This window comes from Dreissena polymorpha, chromosome 2 (assembly GCF_020536995.1).
Source record: "Dreissena polymorpha isolate Duluth1 chromosome 2, UMN_Dpol_1.0, whole genome shotgun sequence".
NCBI lineage: Eukaryota > Metazoa > Mollusca > Bivalvia > Myida > Dreissenidae > Dreissena > Dreissena polymorpha.
The window spans coordinates 54,771,962-54,793,100 of NC_068356.1; the positions used below are offsets into that span (position 1 = coordinate 54,771,962).

Here is a 21,139-nt window from a genome sequence, read left to right on the forward strand (position 1 = left end):
TTACCATGTACACAGTTTTCATTTAGCGTTGTCCACTTTGACAGTTAACCATCCAAACGTAACGATGCATACAATTTAAACTCAATTTGAAATTACTGCTCGCAACTTATATGAAGATAGTTTGGATATGGGGACCAAACATTAACCCATCTGTTATCACGTCTCTGTGCTTTTGCAAAACAATGCAACACCTCTAAAATATCATATACTTCTTTATAATATAATTATGTAAATATTAAATAGTTCCTACTATTATAATTTATTTATAATGTTTAAAACTATTACATTTTTATAGAGTATAGAACAATAATAAGTTTCTTGGTATTGCATATGCACATTTAATTTCTAGTATTGCAAAGGAAGTAAACACAACCGCCGACCCTTGTCTACTAGATACCTCGAGTGTTGTGTCGGTGTTGACCACCGCACTTGTATATCAAGACAAACCGGTCAAGTCCTATATCCTTGTTCAATAAAAATCTAGCCGCCTGCGAAAGACATGAGGCCGTACAGCACTTACGTTTGTTAACTATTTTAAGGCCTACGTTGTTTAAATTCGGTTTTCATTACCAGCAATAAAATGTTGATTTTTCAAATAACAAAATGACCAAATGGAACATTTCCAACTTTGCATGAATATTAAAAAATATTATAATTTTGATATGAATGCTTCACACAAAACTGTACATTTTGGGGAACACATAAATGTAGGTAGGTTTTAATCATACACGATCGAGGACACGTTCTAGCGTCAATAGAAATAGTGGGACTTGAAAAAGCAAAACATGCATACTCCTGTAATAGCCTAAGTGCGAATGTCCGTTACTGGCTGTAAATGTAGGAAATGATTTATAAATTGATCACACTGATGTTCAGTTAAACAACTGCTTGTCTGTCCGTGCCTGTTAGTCCACAAAGATGAGCAAGGCTGTGGTTTTCCTCTTCGTCATAGGTCTTATGATCTCCGTAGTGACAGGTAAGACTTGTGTTGCAATTCATTCACTTAATTAGTGCTACAACCGCTACTGCTTCTGCTACTGCTATTGTTGCTACTACTGCTGTTACTGATTATTCTCTTGCTTCTTTTAGTGCTACTTTTAAGACTCAATTTTCTTTTTTTGTTATATAAGTTTATATAAGTCGAATATTGATAGAACGATTGTGGGGGCGACATTTGTTAAAATCTGCTTTGACAACTGCTGGGCATCATTTAAGCAACGTCATGCGAAAATGGGGTTTATGTCATATATGACCAGTGTGCGTTGTTTGGTTAGGAGTCAACCTGTCCGGTATAACGAGCAAGGCTCCGTTGTCTCATGAACGGACCGCGGCAAGCGAAGCTCCTGGCCAGCCTGTCTATTCGCACACTGAGGGTCGCGTTCTGAGAAAACTTGGCATAATGCATGTGCGTAAAGTGTCGTCCCAGATTATCATGTGCAGTCCGCACAGGCTATGTGAAGTCCGCACAGGCTAATAAGGCACGACACTTTCCAACTAAATTGGAATTATGCTAAGAAGAGACTTCATTTAAAGAAAAATTGTCATAAAAGCGGAAACTGTCGTCCCTGATTAGCCTGTGCGGATTGCACTGGCTAATCTGGCACGACACGTTACGCACATGCATTATGCCCAGTTTTCTCAGAACACGTCTCGTATTGTCAGGAGCTACGCTTGCGGCATATGTCATACGCGGGTCATATGATAATAGTTCTACGCTTGCAAGAAATTAAACGAGTATCAATACAACAAAATGTTCATGCAGGTAAGTTATGCTCGTGTACATAAGTGTAAACAACTCTATGAAATAATTACAATGTAAACAGTTTAATATCGACAAATGTTCATATATAAGGTCATACTGCCTCTTTTCATCCTCACCAGCAATCCCCCTCCCCCACCCCGGTATTTTTAATACTGGCTAAAACCCGGCGTTGTTGATGTATTTTAAGCCTGGTGGTCGGCGGACTCAACTCTTCGGTTTCCAGACGACTGTAACAGCGAAGCCTTGCGGACCTTTGCGACCAACTGCGGGCTCTCGGAGCACTCCATGGTACGCACTTAATATCTACGATGGACACATTTGTTTTGTTGTTGTTGAACGATCGATTTAACAACTTTTTTATTATTGTTGCTCATCGATTTGTACGGGCAAGTAGGAAATCTGAGGTCTTGATATTAAACACTTTACGGTTTGGTTGAGTATACGCTTAAAATATTGACAAATGAGACTTATTAAATGTTACATATGGGTCGTGCTCTGTAAAAAGGGGGGTTAATGCATGTTCGTAAAGTTTCTTCCCAGATTAGCTTGTGCAGTCCACACAGGCTTATCAGTGACGATACTTTCCGCTTTTATGATATTTTTATTATAAAGAAATACTCTTCTTAGAGAAAATTCAGTTTCGGCGGAAAGTGTCGTCCCTGATTAGCCTGTGTGGACTGCACAGGCTAATCTGGGATGACACTTTTTGCACATGCATTAAACCTTTTTTTTCGCAAAGCACTGAAATTATGTTTATTTGTACAATTAGGGGAACCACTACATCCTGAGGGATCCAAAGAGCAATGACATCAACAACATCGTCATAGTGATACCAGATGACTTGCGAGATTTCGGCACGTGCGAGAAGATCGTTCGAGATCTCAATGAGAGATGCAATAAGGATTACTTCGACTACTAACGCTATGTTAACATCAATCTTGGCTTTTCACGTTTCTTCGTCGTTATACTCTTCGATCAGATTTTTAATAAGAACTGTATTTTAGTGGTATAAATTATTACATTCGTACAATTGTTTATCAAATACGATACAATACTTTAGTGTGTTCTAAAGACAAACTATTTTAACAAACAATCTGGTCTTAATGCATGTAGTGAAAGTGTCATCCTTGTTCTGCGTGTGTAATTACTGTCTAATCATGGACGACTCTTTCCGCATTTAGGGAATAGTTCGTACTCAAAAAGTAATTTCTAAACGAAAGTCCAATAATGGCCCAAAGTGGTGTCCCTGATTAGCCTGTTTGGACTGCTCAGATTATTTATTACGACGCTTTGCGCACATGCGTTAAGCCCAGTTTTTCAAGAATGCTGTTAATTTAAACAAAACGAATCGATTGGTTTCAGGCTGAGACCAGGAGCTGTAAACTTTTATTTGCCGTAAATATCTGTAAATTTCTAAACTTTGTTTTATGTATTTAAGGCCGCTTCTGCTAATACATATTATCGTCTCGAACTTTTTGTATTTGTTAAATGAACATACTTTGTCTGTGGAAAGTGTTGCAAAATACACTCACCTTTGATAAAAAGGCTTTTTATACTTTGTATTCGATGTACTGGGGTCTACATTGAAGATATAATAACAGAAAGAAAATTACACAGTGGTTTGATAATAATTATTTAAAATATGTGGATCATGTGTTTGTCATAAAACCAAGGCTTATTAATTTGTGATTCTTGCTTATAGTATTCTAACAGATACATTTGGATATGTACGTACTAGATTAAGCGTACATTTAAATGGGAAAACCGGAAATCAAAGACAGGGGATATATTAAAATTGGACCATGCTCTGTGAAAAGGGAGTTCAATGCAGGTGCTCAAAGTGTCGTCCCAGATTAATCTGTGCAGTCCACACATATTGTTCAGGAACAACGTTTTCCCTCTAAACTAGATTCTTGCTAAGAAGAGACTTTCTTGAAAGGAAAAAGATCATAAAAGCGGAAAGTGTTGTCCCTGATTAGCCTGCGCGGACTGCACAGGCTAATCTGGGACTACACTTTATGCACATGTATTAAATCCCTTTTCTTAAAGAGCAGCTCAATTTTAAAATTGCAAATTGACTTTTGCATTCGTAATAATATTTATTTGCAATAAGCTTTTATGGATTAGCAAATATCTCCTGTTTGTTGAACTCATACACGGCTCACGTCATGATAAGTATTTAACATCCATGACTTAATCGGACCATTTAACAGATTTTGGCATGTTCTGAAGTTTGCGAACTAATGCTTTAAATTCATTTAAACATCGGAACAAAAGAGTTTCAGTTAAAAACAAAAATTGACCCGTTTATGCCTAGCGTCCTGAAAAAATGACTTTGCAAACAGCGTAGACCCAGATGAGACGCCGCATGATGCGCCGTCTCATCTGGGTCTGCGCTGTTTGCTTAAAGGAATTTCAGTAATATTCTAAATATAGAAATACATATACTAGACATCTCTAATTTTTTAAATAAATTTGTCCAATTTAGAAGGCTGGGAGAGTCCACTAGGCATAAATTGGTTAAAATTGAAGAATAAAAAAACGTTATCCACACCTGGGCTCGAACCACTGAGCCTTGGAGCAAATTCGGCCAATCGTTATGACGGGATAATGCACGTAATTTAAACTTTTTATAGGTAATCCTTGTAATGTCACACGATTACACTATAATAAGGATAACAACAATATGATAACGATAACAACAGAACTTTCCTAATTATACAATCGTTTCGCCTTTGTAGCGCTTTAGAATTTTCAGGTTTTTAAATCGTCTAAAAGACGCATACAATAGATATTTTAGAGCATAACATATGTCCAGTATTACTGTTTCCTTATATAAAAAACATAGCTTCAACAAAACATTGCAATTATGAAAAAATATTTTTTATCAATTTTGTAAATTTATCAAAACGTGAACAGGTCCCATTAAATACAATCAATGTTTGAATGATATAATCTTACTACATCCACATTCCCAACGACAACTGTTAAAATATCCACAAAATATAACTGTGAAATTTTCTTTAAATGTATCATTATTTTAAATATGACATATTAATTTTATATTAAAGACAATATATTCAAAATTTCCTTTCGGCATCTTTCAAATGATTTACACAACATTTTACATACATGTAGTTAAGTAATTTTAGCATGAAACATGATTTCGAGCATTTAGTACGTTGTCTTGTATAAATTGCTTTTAACCCATTTATGCCTAGCGTCTAGAAAAAAAGGCCTTGGTAAAAAGCATAGACCCAGATGAGACGCCGCATCATGCGGCGTCTTATCTGGGTCTGCGCTTTTTGCTTAAAGACATTTTTTATGAAATATTCTAAATATAAAAATAAATATACTAGACATCCCTAATATTTTGGAAATAAATTGATCCAATTTATAAGGGTGGGCGAGTCCACTTGGTATAATAGGGAAGAAAAACAATAGTTCAAGTAAAGGGAGAATAGTACGAAATTATTATAGATGTATTTACAGCCACACTTGGTGTACACATGGTTAAATGGTATTAACAATAAAATTGACAAGGTTTCAATGGTGATAACCGCATGAACTTGCTCTACGAACACCATGTTAAAATCGATACCTAGTTTTTAAGTATATGTTTCTTTGTCATCGACTGCAAATATGAACTCGTACGAAGGTCTGCTAAATGAAAAATACCAGACAACTTTTTGAGGGTTTCTCATTTTTGTTTTTTCTATTGACAGCGTAGTTGTTAAGAACAGAAAAATGTTCTTTTCAATATGGATGACAAATCACGCTCAACGTGGCATTTTCGAATACTAATAGACCATACCTGTGTACTTATGTCCATAGATACATGATCAACTCTGGCTATTATTCTCGATAGATTAAAGTATAAACAAAAATGATGACAGTATTGCATATGCCGGCGTTGACAGGAGATGCTTTACGGACGGAGTCGATGGAGAGGACAGTTTCTCACAAGGGAAACGAGGATAGAGTATGCAGGGAGTTGTAAACGTTTTAATGAAGAATGGCGTATCTGATACTGACATCGAATGGCTGGCGTCTGGACCTCCCGGATCTTCACAGTACGATGTGACCTTCAAGACAGAAGATAAGTGTATCTCGTTTTTGAATAAAATACAAATGCAAGCATCGTTGTCTCACCAAGGAGTACAATACAGATTTGTTAAGTACGGAAAGCAAATTGTATCATGTGGAATTGAAAATAGGAGATTTTAGAACCCACTCTGGGGTGCGTGTGATCACGGTGGAGTGTGACAGAGTTCAGCAGGAGTCCATTCCACACATAATTCAATTTGAGTGTGGCACAAAGGCCTTGATTACCATGAGGGGACGGCAGCCCCTTTGCCTCTATTGCCTAGAGGTTGGGCACGTCCGCAACACTTTACCCAAAAATATCAATGCCATTTTTTAAGAAAAAGTAAGTATTTCAGAAAACAACAAGGACACAACACCAGAGAAAAAGACAGACGGAGAGAAACGGACAGATGGTGAGAAACGAAAGGAAACAGAAGAGCATACAGACCAACCAGAACAGACGAAGATTGATGACGAGGGGTTTGAGACGGTGGGGAGTAAGAAGAAAGGAAAGAGCCAGGGAAGAAAGAAAAATGGAGAGAAGATACAAGAAATGGAAGTAGAAACAGAGGTAAGGGGCTCAACAAGAGGGAGGAAAGCAGATAGCAATGAAGACATGACCCCTATGCCTAAGAACAAGTTCAAAGTTTTAGATATAGACCCAGATGATTTGGAGGAACACCCACTAGTGATTGAATTAGATTCCCAAGATCTTGTTATGACCCCTGCGGAATAAACTCCCTTTATACAAAAAATATTCACAATTTCATAAACCTCTATTTACAAATACCAATTACTGTTAACACTCAATTTTTAATATTACCTAGTGTAAATAGTTCAATTGTATGTATATTTATCATTATATTTAATGTCTTAAAATATAATGTTGGCTTATATACCGAGCACACAGACAATTTGTGTGACCGATATATTAGCATATTTAACATTTCATGTCTTCACATTGTATATAGTATACTTTTTGTAATAAAATATAGCATATGTATAAATAAAATCTATGTACATAGTACGTATATATATGCAATTAAAAACTATTACTTTAAAATCTTATATAACAAAAATGCATTTTTTATTTTATATAAACGTACAGTACAGCTCACGCAAAACCAACAAATTCCGCGATCCGCGGAGTTTGACGACATCAATTGTTCGCGGAGTCGACTCGGCATCGACCATCTGGTCGCCGAGTCGCCGTGTCTGTTCGCCGAGACACGCCGCGGCACGCCTCGGCATGATGCCGAGGAAATTGTTGGTGCTATAACGCTGAGTCACTCGGCGAAAAATCTTATAAACTATAATTTACCTGGGATAGAAACTGATTACAAGTTCCGAAATCATGATGTTTATTAAATGTATATTAACTACGTTCGGACAATTCCTCTAAATAAAATATAATTTAAACACACTGTATCGTTACCGTTACGCTGTTTCAGTTCCTTCATTACTGAAACAATTAGTGTATTGTATACTGACTGCAGCTTCTTGGGAAAACAGGGCTTAATGCATATGCATAAATTGTCAACACAGTACCAGAGACTGTCTTTAAACGAAAAACACCATAGAATCAGAAAGTGTCGTCCTTGATTACCTTGTGCGAACTGCACTGGCTAATCAGTGTGCACAGAACACCACTTATTGGACATACATAAGGCCCCGTTTTCCCTGAACGCAGCCAATATGTACAGATTTTAATGACAAACTGGCCAATGTCGTCGCACAGGCTGTTAAACACTATTGATTACATACACACACTCACTGTCTGCAGTGTACCAGTGGTGAAGCATAAACAGGCTAATCAGTGTGCACAAGCAGATGCGGTGGTCATCGTTCTTAGGGTAGTTAAGAGCAGACCGACTTGCAAAACTAGCTCTTAACCTTAATTGTTCGCAAGCGAACAACTAACAAAAGAGGTGTTTGTCAGAAACACAATGCCCCCTTCTGCGCCGCTTTGAAGCCATATATTTGATCTTTGACCTTGAAGGATGACCTTGACCTTTGACCACACAAAATGTGCAGCTCCATGAGATACACATGCATGCCAAATATCAAGTTTCTATCTTCAATATTGCAAAAGTTATGACCAATTATAAAGTGTTCGGACGGACGGACGGACTGACGGACAGACAGACAGAGGGACGGCTTGACGGACAGTTCAAAAACTTCATGCCACTCTTCGGGGGGCATAAAAAAAACACGTACGTATGCCAAATACTGCTGTTCACAGAACATTATTGTATTTCAGCTAATGGAACCACATATATCTCAGACACGTGAAGTATCATATTTAAATGATGATGATGATGGTGATGAAAATGACGACCACGACGCCGCCGCCGCCCCGCCACCGCCGCCGATGCTGCTGCTGCTGATGGTGATGCTGATTATGTTCAATATCACGACCGCATTTGAACATAGATGTAGAAGTGGACCGCTAAACATTAGAACTGACGTGTATACATGTACATCGAACAAGCATAATAGGCTTCTATTTAACCCTTTACCACTTAGATACGTATTTTCACGCATTTGTAGTCCCTTGGAAAGTTATATTTAATTTAAGACCTTTCTTACTCGATTCAAGTTCTTAAGCCTTCATCTACAAACATTAGATACTGATGAGCAGCAAACAGCATTAAACCTGAACAGACTGCGAGTTACTCGCAGGCTGTTCTGGTTTTATGCTGTTTGCACATAGCCATTTCCACTTTGCTGATAGGGAAAGGGTTAAACGAGTGTTCTGATTTAAAATAAGTAGCTTTTCTTCACATGGACTGGGTATTAAAGATAAAGACCGCAGGAGCACATTGGCAATCGAAATAGCGCGAATTCTGTACCGCGCAAATTCATGTGTTGAACATAACTTTAAGAAAATAAGAACACTGTCATTACATTATCCTTACAAAATTCCTTGCGTGTCATGAATTACCAAAAGGTTGTAATCGTAGCACCATTATACGTTTGCCTTACATATACGTATCGAAGGCAATGATACGTGAAGTTTTCAGTGGTAAACCTTTATCATGATTTTTGGCAAAATATGCATTGAAACATTTGGTATTTATACCTGCTCTAACTGCCTCACTTAAAATGATCGCATTACCAAAAAGCTTTAAAATTACGACGAAAATGATCACCTGAACACTATTTTGGACTTAAATAATCAATTTACATAATCGCGCCTGTAACTTAAGAAGCCTATCCAAGCAAATATTCAGCAATCAATACAACCATGACCTACTTAAATACAATGGCTGTTTATACAAGTTAACATGTAATATAATGTGATTCACTACTGAAAACCACACTATGGCGCATAGGCGTTTGCAAGTAACAGGATTAAAGATCTTAACTACAATGTAAAGCGTGTTGTTCATGAATGTTCCTTATTCTTGATCATACAAATAGTTGTCTGAAAAGGCTTGATGTATAATACAATGCATATTGCAAAAAATTTACAATGGCAGGAAAATAATATGATCGGAAGAAACACGTATTAAATATCCTTGCATAATGACACATCATACCACCATGGCATGCACCTGTTTAATTGTTCTTAAGTGTTAATACTCTCTTGGTTAGTCGTTGGAAATTCTACACATTCGATACTTATCTTCCTGTTGTCATGGACAATTAAGAAACTATATTCAGCCTGCTGGTATGCAAAATATATTAACGTAGAGCAGGCTTGGCTGGGATATCGATTTTATCAGACCGCCATTCCCGGGCGTTGTATCAGATTGCAAAGATACAATACGTATTCAAATGTTTGTTTGAAAACTAACGGCGCACTGTCATGTTTTCAGCGCTAACATGCACGTAGGCCATGCTTAAGTACGGTATACTTTTCCACAATGAAATTGAGGCCTTGACATAAATTATTGCATTTTTAAGAGGGTTTTAACATGCAATTTAGTTGCAGTTTCGTAACATGTTACCGCTGTGTGCTGTAAACAATAAGCTTGTAATATGATGCGGGAATAAAAGTAGGCCTGTTAAAGGAAGCTTACACTTTTGAATGAAATAAGAAAACGAATGAGGTGTATTGCCAATATATGAAGGTGTGTCCCCCATTTATATGTGGTACTATATTTTTGTGCTTTATTATTCACATATCCATAATACTTTTTATGGAAAAGACGATTATATAAAGTACAATATGGTAGATAATAAGACGAGACTTAATGTCATTTGCAGTACATAGGATATACACTTTTTTTATTTAAAAAAACAAACATAATAAAATGCAACATGAATTCAAAACCATAAATATATATAATTTAAAAAAATGTTATGTGTTTCTGTTATACAATTAATCGATTTTATGATGCTTGTTTCAAACAGAAAATGATAACTGATCACACTTAATAAAACAACTCATCCTATTACGTGTATATCCCAGTAAACCATGTCTCGTAGGAAAAGAATATAAATACACATCTAAAAACTTTAAGTGCATTATCAATAACGTAAATAATGGCCAGCTTGTAGGGGAATTTTCTTTTCTTTATTTAAGAGTGTGCAAATATAGTATCAGTTTAACGATCGGTATGTCCAGTTCCGAAAATTGGAATAACAAATATATATCAAGCATTTGCAATACACACGGAAGTTTTATACATAAAAGTAGTTAATAAGATATCAGCTATGTCTGCCCGACTTAAGTTATTTATTGAAAATAATTGGCATTGCAAATATGTTCTTCCCATTTCACAAAATCTTAAAACAGCAAGCCCAAAAATTAATGGACGTACTTGCAAACCTATTTTATCATATACAAAAACAAGCTTTGCAGGGGTATCGATTGCAACAGACCGGGATTTTCCAAAGCCGTATCAGATTTAACAAGTACAATTAAAACTTATGAGGCGTTCGCCATGGGTCTTATAAATATTGGGTGTATTAACATGAACGAAATATCAAGCGCACAAGCCCTCTCGTTCATCATGTTTAAGGTACACGATCTTCAACAATAGACAAATACATACTAGTAATACATGCCATGGCCAATGCGTCCCAACAATATATACCAGAGTGCAAGCCTTATTTTTATATTATAACGGGTATTGAACAGAACATACATACTTTGGCATTTTTACAAGTTTAAGATTTATAAAAATATGTTATGTTAAAGGTTTAATAATCGTACGGTCAAATAAAACATTATATCAAATCGCTGAAGGCACTGAAGTTGTTCGCTATTGCATAATCTTAGTTTTCAAAATTATGTTATAGCTTTTTATACCGCAAGTTTGAAATGCACACAACCCATTCAAATTTATAAAGAGTGTGTCGCAAAGCACAGGTTGAGATGTGGGTGCACTGTTTATCCTCATATTAATGTTATAGAGATAACTTAGACAAAGCAACAACAATATGTCTCTCTTTTTTCGCAGATGGTTGCTGCACTGGCAGCCATCTTTAGAATTTTGGTTGCCTTGCTAAAGAATAACAAGCCTAGAATCATGTACATGTTGTAAAATGTGTATCTAATACTACATTTATTTTCTTTAAATTATTGAGCAACAATTTTGGCGACATGACAGACGTTTAAAGCAAGTCTCGTTTCCGAAATAATCTACGGGATTTAACTGTGTAAACTTTAACTCAATATAGATCTAGTTATCGACAGACACAATAATTGTTTTGACAGATGACATCCGATTGATAATTTAATTAAATGTATGCAGATATAGAGAAATGTTAACAATCGCACAGCGTATTTTCTATGTATGTTTCTATATTTCGATAACATGTGTTATAGATTAGTATACAATCAATATTTGTAAATAGTTATACTCGGCGAATCGCCGCATCTACGCGGCGTTACTCCGCGAATCGATGCCGAGGCAAAAACAGACGCGGCGTCACTCCGCGAAATTTCGCCGAGTGCCTCGACATCATGCCGAGTAAATACTCGGCGAAAATACGTTAACAAAAGAATATGTCCGCGGCGTAGCCGCGGACTTTGTTGGTTTTGCGTGAGCTTTACTGTATAAAGAGCGTTCATATGCCTGTGTGTGTAAAAACTTTTTACTGTTATATATACTCAATCCATATCTATTATAAAACACCTTTTTTAAACACAATACTCAGCAACAATATATCTTTAAACTATTTCCAATATCCTCGTGGTAAATTTGAGCGCATCTATCTGTTTCCAAATTACTTCGGTACGTAGTATATTCATTACAGCGAGTACAAAATCGTTGGCCTAGTCTCTTTTCTACCGGGTTTAAATCTTTTAAACACTATTATCGGTTTTTAAATCCTATCACTAAATCATGGACGTCGCCATTTTTTCTTTTAACTACAACCTGAGTTATAAACTAGAACATGGAGTTAAACATAGAAACTATAAATATTAACGGATTTCGATCCAAACAAAAACAAACCTTCATTAAATATTACATTTTAATTAATAAAACAAAATATATTATGCATACACGAAGCCCATGTAGATGATTACAAAATGTCGAAACAAATAGAAAATTTAATGTCTGTATTGCATAGCAATTGGGGTTAAAAATAATGTACCGAAAACATTAACTTGTTTAATCGGAATTCCTTTTTTCATACATTTATACCAAAACCAAAACATCCAATGCCGGATCGGTACGTATAGACTACGTGTAGACACATTTTAACACTATTGTTCCAACACTTAAGACATAGGTTAATGTTAAACTTTACCCAAAGTTCAATTTACCGTAGGATGCATGGAATCAATTATCTACGCGGCAGAACAAATAAAATCCCCGAGTACACTGACACTTACTGCTGGTCGTCAGCACAATATTCAGGTAGTTCAAGACATAGGCCCAACATAACATCCCCTGCTGGAAGTGCCCTGCCAATATCTACTGGTTCTCCTGTAAAAACCACATATACATGAGTCGCACTTTGAGAAAACGGGGTTAAATGCATGTGCGTAGAGTGTCGACAGTTTCTACTGTTATTAAATCGCTCGTTTAGATAAAATCTCTTCTGAACAAAGCTCGAGTTGAGGCGGAGTGTGTCGTCCCTGATAAGCATGTGCGTACTGCACTGGCTAATATTTGACGACACTGTAAGAACACGCATTAAACTCGCTTTTCACAGAGCAAGTCTCAAAGTATGCACTGGTATTTATTATAAAGTAGTTGGACTGCGTGCATAATTGTGTATACATTTTTATATTTCGAAATGTTTATCGTATCAAATGTACGTGACATACCCATTTACTGTCGCCTGTATGTATACAGAAACTGTATCTGTATATGATATTCACTGTATACAATACATATATACAATACATGTTTTGTCGGATCCAAGATTTGCAGAAACGATATATGCGCTTTATAATATCGGCACGAAATTTAAAAAAGCATGATTTTACATTCAATCAAAAGTCAAGTTAAGTTGAAAGGCTGTTTGATGCTTTAATTATGATGGCTCATACACTGCCAATTACCTAAAAAATTGTTCTTACAATCCAGTTTTTGTAGGATTTCTCATCTTCGCTGAATACTGTAACCCAACGAATACATATTGGTACTTCTGAGATATTCACACCGCTGCGCAATACAAGCAGGATCCTCAATCTGCCGTCATCATCATCGGCAGTCAGGCCTTTTATGAGATTGAAAGAAAGCAGTTCGCTTTTCAGCGATTCTTTCGATACAATAACTATTATCCATCCTTCTCGATTGTCACCATCTGAGAGCAGGAATCTTCCTGGTGTGTTTTCATGTCGTATGATGTTCATATGATGTTTTTGTAGCTCTTTTTCGATCTCTTCACAAGAATCTCCATCAATATCAAAACATGATATGTAAACACTCATCTGGAAAATTTGAGAAGTAAATAGATTAGATTGAACACATGTACATGTTGCTATAATGACTAACCTTATGCTGTCATCAAACACTGACTAGTGTTTACAAATATCGTTCACGTATGGATACGTATTTAATTTAATCTAAATTTAAATATTTGATGAATACTAAAAATGAAAAGCAGGTATTTGTTTTAAGGGACAATAACTCATTACATATTTCGTATTAGTATGTTAACGAGAATGCGTTCTAATCCTCTCCATTTAATATATTTGAAGGTACTTTGAAGGTACATTGCCAGACTAATGTCCGTTCTTTGAATGTATCGGGCCAGGCATTCAAATGCTCCAGTACTATATGTGCATACATTATAAAGTATCGATTAGTATGCAGATGCTAGTAAACTTATTCTTGTTGTGCACTTACCCTTTTAAAATCGGACAAAACTCCAGCTTATTAGAGAAGTTTCTGCCCCAGTCTTCTTGGTATTGTTTGCCGTCGCTGCCTTAAACAACGCGACAGGAATATCGTTTTCATCTAAAAAATGAATTGCATTTTATCAGCTTAATAAGTATCAAGTAACTGTTCTTGAAAACGTCTATAAATATTTGATTATACATGTAACAGGTATTGTCTTATTAAGCTTATACCGAGCCAATTATCTAATCGATGTCTCTGCAACATCTCCCCGTAATGCGGGCAAATGCGACATGGAGTATAAATATCTAGCCCTATATTGTTTATATTTGCATGCCGATGTGCATGTTCTGACATAATAAAGAAACGTTAGATATCTTCACATGGAACGATTTCCAAGAAGTCACCCCATCCTTTCGCATCGATTATCTGCTGGTATGATTGATAGAAACGCTGGTGCTCGAGAGCGACATTTATTTTCCCAAGGTGCTGCTTTGCAAGATTTGATATTGCAGTTATCGTAGTTGGTACCTGGGCACAAACGTACAACTCGTTCTGAAAAAATGGCAGACGATTAAATCAAGAATTCGAGTGGTCAATCGAACACCGGAAAAATTGTACGCACTTGTCTGGAATGTTTACGGATTATTACAACATAATACGTGTAATTGTTACAATAAACGGTACCAAAATTTCATCGAAGTCGCTGATAATTAAAGCCACACATCTTATTTGGCATAGTAAATTTAAGTATAGATAAGAAACATATTTTATATATGCCAATTAAAATATATTTGGTAGTTACAAGGTAGACACACCCTGTCCTCAGTCGCTGGTGTGTAAATGCTCGGATGTCCTTAAAAGAATATACACATACTGATCCCCAATTGTCGGTGTGTAGACCGCCAAATGTCCTCTATTGTCCACATATCAAAGTTCAAAGACTTTGCAATTACGTGGTTGGATGGAAATCTTTTATTTAAACATTGAGATTAAGTACATGTATAATTAATATATTATACTGCAAATTATAATCAACGTATTTACAAGTTAATGGAAGTACATACATATATGGTTATGCAACACACATACACATATATTTGAAAGAAAGAAAACACATAAAATTTCTAACTATTGAATTATTAATCACAGAACGTAGCAGGCAAGCGAGACAATGACCAGTTTTATTGTAGATGTAGTCTCTCTTCCCGTGATAAATTCCATTTCAATTATAAAATGTGCCAAAGAGGCCGTATGACGCTCATTTGAGTTAACGTTCTGTAAAGGGTAATAAAACTTGAACTTGAACTTTCACAATATTGACACACATATATGTATAATTATTATATGATTATATAGATTTTTACGCCACTGAAAAGCCGAGAAAGGCGAAACATATTTTGCTAAAAAAATAGTGCATGTAACGTCGTATACGTTTTCTCGTTATACATGTATATATAATGATTACTAGAATCATAGATGGGTGCGTGAGGATGAGTCCATCTACGCAATATTCCTTTTACGATTCAACATATAGCGCCTAGCAGTATTGGAGTCATCAAGGGCAGGCTAATTGTGACCCCCGGTCATTATTTTAATAATCTTTCAAAACAAGTTATGAATGATGCTAAACACAAAATATGAACGCTCTTTGATACTGTTTGATTTCGGAGCATTAAACAATATGCTGTTCTGGATTCAAAACGGCATTGTCAATTCAATGAAAAAATGTGATTCATATGTGTGTGCGCGAACTAAGTTCACCCATATTTATTTTATATGGGTTATCAAAATCAAATGACATGCCGTGATATTGATCTGACACTCAGAGGGTGGTTAATTTATATTTCCACGTGCGTTTTGACAAATATGAAATAGGAAAAAAAATGATACATAGACCACTTACATGTCGTTGTTCAAGAAAATCTTAAAAGGAACTTTATCAACCTGAAAATTATCCAAATAATTTAGGGCTTCATGGAAATATGTATGAATGATTTAAAATATTTAATAATGTTTGCTGTGCATAGCTACTGTAAAAGAGACAGCCTAATTTGACAGTTAACACATGCATCTATTCGAAGACCAATTAAGGTGTGATATCGTAATGACATTGATTTTTTTCTTCCGAATGTTTCAAGCTATATTTCAAGCAAACCCGAGTTTTATTCACTTGTAGTCGGGCTATATCATTAAAATTCTGCGTTATTTTCCTGATAAACGCATACGTGTTAAAATTGACCATTTACAAGGACTTTATATTTTGTGATTTACATTGATCCAGTGGATTCATTAGTAAAGTTTGCAACAGTGTGAGCTAAGGCCGAACACGTTTGTGTTTCCTGTGTCATTGTTTGAAAAAATAGGAAATCATTTTATTCAGCGGACATATGCATATTCTTTCTTTGTTGAAATCAGTAGTTATATATTTTCAAAGAATAATTATCAACTTAACATGCATTCTGACACCGATTGTCTGACTTAAAGTTTAGCCGTGTTTTACGTACGCATCTTCTGTAGGTTATGATTACATGTATTATTTAATGCGCCATGTTTGTGCAGATTCAGTATACGTATGGGTCTTTTGTTCCAGTTCATGACAATATGCAGTTTTCAGAATGATCTATAAACATACAGCCAGCGACAACAAATTGAGTATTTCAGGTCACTGGAATCTCAATAATCTTTGTCTGGTATATTATGGCGACAGAAATGTGACATGCATCTATGCGCACGTGTTTTTAATTAGGTGATAAAAACAGATATGGCATTAAAACAAAGCGGCAATAATGTTTGAATATGCCTATCCAATGTTGACATGTAATTAACACCAGCTGATACAAGCTAAGGGACAGAACGTAGCCTATTTAAAACTTTTAGGGGAAATTTATTTTACTGATTATGCATGTTAGCTGGCTGGATTTGATGATAATATCTCTACGTACAAAAAGCACGCGTTCCGTGGCACGGTACTAAATGTACAGTAGTTTTGCAGTTACTTGTGTCGGGTGCAGAGTGTTTATAGTGTTTCATTTGTCTACGCTTATCATGGTTGATAGTTGATTTTTAAAGGCTACAATTATAAAGCTTTCTTCCCACGATAATGCCAAAAGTATGTTGTTGACCAACAAATAGGGTCGGTATAATAGCAACTTTTCTTTGCTACATCTGACTGTTGAAACAAACAGAAACATATCCGAAACATGTTTTGGCCAAGCTAACGTCTTTTCCATGCGCTGATTTACCTTTCTGGAATTACAATACGTTTCGACAAAAATTAAGCAAAAAATGGTAGAAGGCGAATATCAGTCTTTTAACGCAAATCCTTTGTTCTTAAAGGCATCTCATTGCGTAAAAAGTCATGATCTTATACCGGTAAACCTGCCACGTGAAACTCCTTTTGTCATGCTTCGATGATTGAATAACTTAAGGCCATGACATCGAGAACAAAATATATGTTCACTATGCGCACTAACACATTATATGCAGAACATGGGTAGGCTGTCAATACAATGGCAATAACGAGGGTACCTCACAATTAACGATTCATATTGGTATCAATATAATTATCATTGAACTGAGTATTCGTGGGAATAAAGCGTAAATTGTCAATATTTATACTTCATACTATGAATAGGGATCAAAAGATAACAGTGATGTATTTAAGCTTAGGCAATCAATTATATACAATTATACTTTAATAATTAACTGATGACGGAATATGCAGACGTGCAGACGTGTGCCTTGTTTTCAAAATTACTTGACAACGCGACCGACTTATACAAATCGGCCAGACTCAAAAATTTACGGCGTGAATCAAACACTATTAAGATTCATGTTAATTGTAAAAAAGCTTTATAGCTGATAACGATTTATTATTATTATTAAAGTTGCAGGTTAAAATATGTAAATGTTTTATTCTTACAGGTACATGGATGCGGTCCAGAGTGCGGAAGCGCTGATGAGAGGACATTAAGACTTGAAAGTTATAGTACCAGAGACCAAGTAAAGAACACAACAATCATTCAATCAATTCAAAACACGTTTTACATACCAGGATCAAACATGCACAGTTTTAACGCCATCATACTTGTGTAACCCGTAACCCTAAACTTGTTATTGCACTTTCAATAATAATGAAGTAACTGCGCATTTGGCTAAGCAAGATTGCGCACCACAGTCCGGTAAATGAACACAGTTCTACGATGCTTTTTTATATTATGATATAAGTTGTTAGGTTATATATATTTACCTCACCATACCTCCAGCTTCTCCTTGCATTTAAAATCAAAGAAATTGTTTTACAAAATTGGGAGTGACCTCTAAAACGTATTGTGTATTCATCGAGAATGGTGTAGTATGATCAAAAGACGGCTAAGGTTATGTTCATTTTTTGTAACTGACTTACTTAATCCAAACTGTAATGTTAAATGTAAATCATAAATACAAAGTTGTATGCTGTGTTCATTTACCAGAATACTAAAAAGCCATCATAATACATGTCCAAATTACTAAAAAGAGTACATTACACTTATTTTGTATAGTATATACACAATTTAGCTGTTGATAAAACTTGTTTTGTGTGCGTAATTTGCAATGTTGTGTATTTTACCTAAAGTAAACGAAGGTTTTCATATTTTCAAAAACCTGTAACACAAGTTCTTTTCAAATATAAATATTAAATAATAAAAAAGCAAAACCAAATTTCGATACATGTGTTAAGTTTCAATGAATAAGTTCAAATCCTTTGATGATGATAATAATAATATATATGTTGCTAAGATTGTCTAAATAACTTGGTCCATTCCATTATTCATTATGTGAAAGAGTTTAGAATCACAGGAGCTCCGAATTAGTTGCATATTTCTAATTTAGTTCAACAATGCAATATTTGTAAAGATATACATTAGGAAAATTTGAAAAGGGAAGGCATTTTTCACCAAATATTGCCAAATATGCAGACAAATGCATTTCTGAACAGTTTACATGTGTACTCGTTAGTGGAGTGATTGTACATTACTTAATGATTTGTAATGCTATTAAAACAGGTGTTGGTCACAGAAAGTGACAAATGTCCCCGATCCAGCTATATTCCAAAATGGGGACAGACGGATTGACGGAAAGACTGAAGGACGGACGATTCAGTTACTATATTCCACCCTTTAGAGCATAAAAACATAACAGGGAAATATGCTTTACTATCATTAGCGAGACATTGAAGGTTTTGTAAATTATTTGAAAATTATGCATTTAGCCTTGAGCGATGTACATGTAATTAATAGAACACCAAAGAATAAAAAAAAATATTATTTTAAATATTAAAAAAGGGTATTATTTTAAATATTAAAAAAAAGGTTATCTGTTGTGATTCTAAACTACGTCGCTTACTGTGTGTTTCCTGTGAATTTCCTTTTTAGGTCATGTTTGCATTATATCTCTATTTGTTTACGTTTCATTCCTTTTCATATAAGTTGCTTTGTCATTTATCAGTTTTTATTTTAGTCGTGTGCGTGTGTCTGTCTTTATTGTTGAGTTCTTTAAAAACAGCCGCATTATTAAACCAATTAAGCTTTTTATACGCTTAGTTCAAGGACGAAACATCACGGGTGCTATTTTTTTATTAGTTTGCGTTTACGTTTTTATTTAAATGCAATATAGTAGACAACTCCTGCCGTTTCCCAATAAACAAAAATGGGACATTGACGTATTGAGTTTTATATTGCAATTTACATACAGTCAATGATCGATTCACTGAAGAATTCCATTCACTTGTTTAAATGTTGTTGCTATCCTTTTGATAGAGATCAGACAAATTAGAAAACAACCCTGTAATAAATGTACGAGTAACTTCTTACATGGCATAGTTAGCGTATGTTTTTTATTCTAGATTGTTATGCTTTTTACTCATCTTCTTGTTTTAACTTGGTAATCTTCCTTTCGAGTTTATACTGTGTAACTTTTACCTTTAATATTTCGCCTAGTAATATATATTCTTCTGAAAATAAACGATACAACAAGTGTATGTATTTCTTTTTGGTATGTTCGTTTTTTACCGAAGGATAACCCACTAAAGTAGCACATAGCAACTAATTTCCAGTGGAGTCCTATATACAGGCCTGACAGGTGCTGATTTTAATTTGAGAGACAGCTTCAAATACACGGGATTCCGGGTGCGCTACCCTAGCTCTTTGCGAAGAGACCCCATGATTAGTTACGACAAGTTTGATGTATAGCACCGATACTCGCAAGGCATGTTTCCTGGGTATTCTGAAACCAATACTTAGCCTTTGATTTCCATGGTTACTAACCAGAACTTTCAACATGGACGGTGGTGAAGCCAGGATTTGAACTCAGAACCCCTCGATCCTAAATCCAGCATTCGACCACTGAGCCACCACCGCATATCAATTCCGTTTTGATTGTTTGGCTTATCGTGCTAGCAATCTAGGAGAATATATCAATCTTTTCACATGAAAAAATGATTAACTCCTATTGTGTGATGTTTTCTCACTTAATGGTGCGTTCTGCAATGCTAAAAGGCCGTATTTAGTAATTATCTGTCAATGGAATATGGAAAACTTCGTTTTGCCAAAGTTCTGATGTTCGAGGTTTAACTGTATGAGGATATTTTAGGAAAATGACAATGATATATCGCTGCCTGATTGTTACAAAGCAGTTATTTTAACGGCAAGGGGCTATGTGCGCCAAACTCCTGAGGAGCTGTCTAATCAGGGTAGACATGATTTGTAAAGGACGACCGACAAAATAAAAACTTTGACCTAAATATTTCCCCGGGGGTAGGCTAAGGAGGATCAAAATGACCTACCCTCGGGCGCTGTTACCATTTTTTTTACCATAATACAATGTACTTTTTTTACATTTCTCATGCCTAGACACGGAATATTTGGCATATTTAGGAAGGTATTGGCCCGGGTCAGGGAGGATAATCAAGCGCGCCATGTGCGTTCTTAAGGTTATTTTTGGGCCTAAAAAGGCCATTTTGAGAACGTATTGTGAGTTTTTTTCAAAATATATTAATATT

General features: G+C 35.6%; 2 protein-coding genes and 1 long non-coding RNA gene across 15 annotated transcripts in view; 2 read left to right on the forward strand and 1 right to left on the reverse strand.

Annotated features, from left to right (window-relative positions):
- The first annotated feature begins 811 nt into the window (after positions 1–811).
- The window catches only part of LOC127867115 (uncharacterized), a 229,674-nt gene continuing 209,346 nt past the window's right edge, over positions 812–21,139 (forward strand). Inside the window, exon 1 of the mRNA XM_052408151.1 lies at positions 812–976. Coding sequence (XP_052264111.1) covers positions 919–976 — 58 coding nt within the window. The 5' untranslated portion in view covers positions 812–918. The remainder of the gene's footprint in view (positions 977–21,139) is intronic.
- Positions 1,665–3,374, forward strand: LOC127867119 (uncharacterized). Its single transcript, XR_008043285.1, has 2 exons — positions 1,665–2,050; positions 2,532–3,374. It is a non-coding gene; the product is annotated as an uncharacterized LOC127867119 (long non-coding RNA).
- The window catches only part of LOC127867101 (uncharacterized), a 242,158-nt gene continuing 226,231 nt past the window's right edge, over positions 5,213–21,139 (reverse strand). For 3 of the 13 annotated variants that reach the window (XR_008043273.1, XR_008043274.1, XR_008043266.1), the window contains 3 exons: positions 13,317–13,688; positions 12,642–12,735; positions 5,213–5,847 (listed from right to left, as the gene is read on the reverse strand). Coding sequence is in view for 2 of the 13 variants with exons in the window: in XM_052408090.1 (XP_052264050.1) it covers positions 14,501–14,652 (152 nt within the window). In the remaining 11 variants the exon portion in view is untranslated. Of the gene's footprint in view, positions 5,848–12,641; positions 12,736–13,316; positions 14,218–14,457; positions 14,653–21,139 lie in introns of those variants that run through there. The other 10 variants (XR_008043268.1, XR_008043265.1, XR_008043271.1 and 7 more) reach the window with 8 other exon arrangements.